This window comes from Nematolebias whitei, chromosome 21, assembly GCF_014905685.2.
Source record: "Nematolebias whitei isolate Nwh7 chromosome 21, NemWhi1, whole genome shotgun sequence".
Classification (NCBI taxonomy): domain Eukaryota; kingdom Metazoa; phylum Chordata; class Actinopteri; order Cyprinodontiformes; family Rivulidae; genus Nematolebias; species Nematolebias whitei.
This window is the reverse complement of record NC_056518.1, coordinates 24,668,929-24,672,404: the sequence shown is the minus strand read 5'-3', so window position 1 is coordinate 24,672,404 and position 3,476 is coordinate 24,668,929. Positions and strand designations below refer to the sequence as shown.

General features: G+C 38.0%; 1 protein-coding gene across 1 annotated transcript; it reads right to left on the bottom strand.

Moving 5' to 3' along the window:
* Window positions 1-780: 780 nt before the first annotated feature.
* On the bottom strand, window positions 781-2,478 carry fam177a1 (family with sequence similarity 177 member A1). The gene is made up of 5 exons (XM_037694689.1): window positions 2,359-2,478; window positions 1,957-2,142; window positions 1,356-1,422; window positions 1,186-1,283; window positions 781-1,088 (listed from the first exon to the last, which is right to left on the bottom strand). Exons 1-5 carry the CDS (start codon window positions 2,371-2,373, stop codon window positions 882-884), a joined length of 573 nt encoding a protein of 190 aa, XP_037550617.1. The 5' UTR covers window positions 2,374-2,478; the 3' UTR covers window positions 781-881.
* Window positions 2,479-3,476: the final 998 nt, after the last annotated feature.

Here is a 3,476-nt window from a genome sequence, read left to right as displayed (position 1 = left end):
TCAACTTTAGATTTTTCCATTTGAGTTCACGTTTAATGAGAAATTATCTTGTACTTTCCCATCGGTACCTAGAGGCGTAGCTTTTTATCTGAACATTTTACTGAAATCATAAATGTGTCAAATGGAAACATCTCCAACTGAATTTTTTGTTTTAAAATGCCGAGAGATGCAACACCACACTACAGTTTATTTGATAAAGATTTAACCGAGTCAAAGCCTTTCAGGTCCATCATTCATCGGACTTCATTAAATTCTTTAAGGCTTCATGTGTTGCTACATTTCAGAAAAGACGGAGCAGAAAGGCAGGTGGAGTAAACGACTGAGCAAAACCTACGGTTTTATTTTGCATATCAGTACTGTACATAAAAATAATAATAATAAAATCAGCTACATCCGCTAGGGAAATCTGCCAGGTTCCTTTGGCACAACGAAAACATCCAACATTGCTGCAGATTAAGGACTTCCTATCCGGGCGGCATCAACAGGTTCTCCACCCCTAAAACCACAAACCCAAAGGTCCTGTTTCCAACATCCTAATGACGTTCAAATCTGTCAATATTGTTGATTAGATCAGACCACCTCACCACATTTAGACATGTTTTATCTTTTTGTAAGTAATAAAAAAAAACAGATGTCCAAGGCATCGATCCAGTCTCAACTCAAGCTAGTTTATAGCAAGTTAAGCTTATTCATCATCTGAACACAGCAACGTTTAACATATGAAAAGCCAAAAACAAATCTATATTCACATGTAAGGCTTGTGCAAACACATCCAGTTTTGTTATTTTACTCCTTAATGTCTTAAATAAATTTTACAATCATAACTGTGGAAAAATATTAGTGTAGCTGAGTTAGCTAAGGTTTGAGGACTGTGTCAGTTCTCAGGACGGGAGAGGAGAGGGGACTCTGTTTGGGTCCAGGTCACAGAGAGAAGGTTCGCTCTCGACCTCAAAGCTAAAGTTAACGAAGGAGGCTCCTGACACCTCGGGTTGCTCCTTCACTGTAGCTGCAGAATCTTCCTGCTCTCCTCTCTGCTGCGCTGCAAACTTACGCTCCGCATCCTTTGCAAGACGGTCTTCCTCCTCCTCCTGCAGTATGACATATGCATTCAGTGCTATTCCGCTCTATATGCAAGGGTTACGTTTTTGCTTGAACCTCTGTGCAAACATAACAAAGGTGCCATACCTCTTTCTTTATGCGGTAGTACTCGTCAATAGCATATTGGTACTTGGGACTGGTGATGCCAAACAGAGAGGCCAGCTTCTCTCCCATGTAGTCGCACACTGCAGGAAACCCGTTTCAATCAACATCCATTTCAGAAAGTGAGGAGTTGTAAAAATCCAACATTAGACTACCTGAAATAGTGGAGGTGGTCATTCTCCACATTTGGAACCAGAAGTAAGGACCCCAGGTCAGTTTGGACTAGAGATCACGTTAAGTGAAACAAGAAAAAAAAATGTAATGACTTTGTAAACAATCTGATAAGATGCTAACTTTCCATTAAACTCCATAAACTGCTCAGGAAAACAAAATTCTCAAATCAGATTTTGCTAATTTTGGCTCAACATGGTTAAATGTTTTCAAATAGAAATATCCTAATTCCTAACCAAGTGAAATGACCTGAATGCTTCTGAGAGAGCTGGTCATATTTACTGGACGCCAAAAAAACACTTCACACAATCCAAGGGTTATAAACAATTATAAACTCATTATGAAATCGAAGAAAATAAACTGAAGAGATGCATCTGGCATTTGTAAATGATATATATTATTAGCTAAGGTTTTGAATACTGTAATACATTATTTCTGATTATGTCTTAACAACTCATTGGAGTTTTCAAACAAAAATAAGGAAATCTTGGAAAATCCTGCATGACAGCTTAGAAGACCGATTCTAAACTATATAAACAAATTCACAGCAAGAATCCTTATGTCCTCCGTTTCATCTCTACATACCGGATCAACTGTGACGACACGTTTTTTCAGGTGTTCTTCCTCCTCTTCCTCCTCTTCATCAGTGCTGTATTCTTCCATGGTGTCTCCGTTGGCAAAATGGATGGTCCTGCGGGGGATCTTCACCTTCTTTCGGTTGATGTCCACAATCTCCACAGTCTCAAAGTGGGTCGCCTCTCCTCCTGAACTCTAACAAAACGAAAACAGACTGTTCAATTTGAAAACAGTTTATTTATGTCAGATACGGCAGTAAATTAAATCAAACGTAATGACAAACACACCTCCCTCACTTTGTTAACTTAAGTTTGAACTACTAGCTTCGCAGCTAGGGAAGTAACGCTAACGAGCTACAAAGGTTTTATTTTAAGGTTAGCATGTGCTGAAACAGTATTAATTTATACTAACCTTTTCAGTTTCCATAATGTACCCAAAAGAAATGCTTGCATTAGTCAATACAACAAAAAGTTTAACATTTAGTTTCTCCCTGACTCGCCTCTCGCCTACTCGTCAGAACAACCTTTATTTGTTTCCGGTTTGTAATTTTCACAATAAAGTCAAGTACTAAAGTTTCTTCTTCTTTGGTTTTCTTAGGTGGTTGGCAAACAATAATGTGGTGCATTACCGCCACCAGCTGGTAAGAAATGTGAACTGCAATGCGCTTAAAAAAACTTTCAAACAAGTTTTAGATACGTTTTAAAGCCTGACTTTGAATTCTACAGAAATTCAATTATATCAAATCTTACTTGTATTTTGGTGAGCTTGTTAATCAACAGACAAAAAGACTAAATAGGATCAATCATCCGGGTAAATATATCACAAAAATTTTAAATCATGACATCTGGACAGGTTTTTTTGTTTTTCTTTTTTTTGGAAAGAAAACGTTTCATCTGAAGGACTTCATCAGTCTGGGGCCTGCCAGTAGTATCTGTTGTATTAAGTAGCAGTGTTTCAAACCAGTCTGCTTTTGAGTTCCCAGGCATCCCTGCAACCTGCTTTTTGAAATTACCACCCAACTTGTCTCTCCTCCTCGTTCATTTATTCCCTTCCTCTCCCCTGTCATTCATGGACATGGACCATGTCCTTCACAATAACGCTTTCTTCTTCTGGCAAGTTCAAAGTTCAAGGTGACTTTATTGTCTTTCGTATCACATGTGGTGCATGAGGTGGAACAAAACTGTGTACTCAAGGTCCCAGTTACACCCAAAAAGCGATAATGTAAAGTATAAAAATAAGAAACAGTATACAAGGATCTAAGATATACGCTAAACAATAATATAATATAATTTGATGTATTGAACAGCAGCCTGAACATGAGTGTTTTGAGCAGATGGGTATGAATACAGCCGCTTGTCAGAGTCAGAGTTTCTTTATTGTCATTCGCACCTCATGTGGTACATGTGGTGGAGCGAAATTATGTACACAGGGTCCCAGTTATATCCAACAATAAAATGTATAAGAAAAACAGTAATAACATCTAAGATATGAACTAAGAAAAACATCAACTAAATATACACTAAGCACTC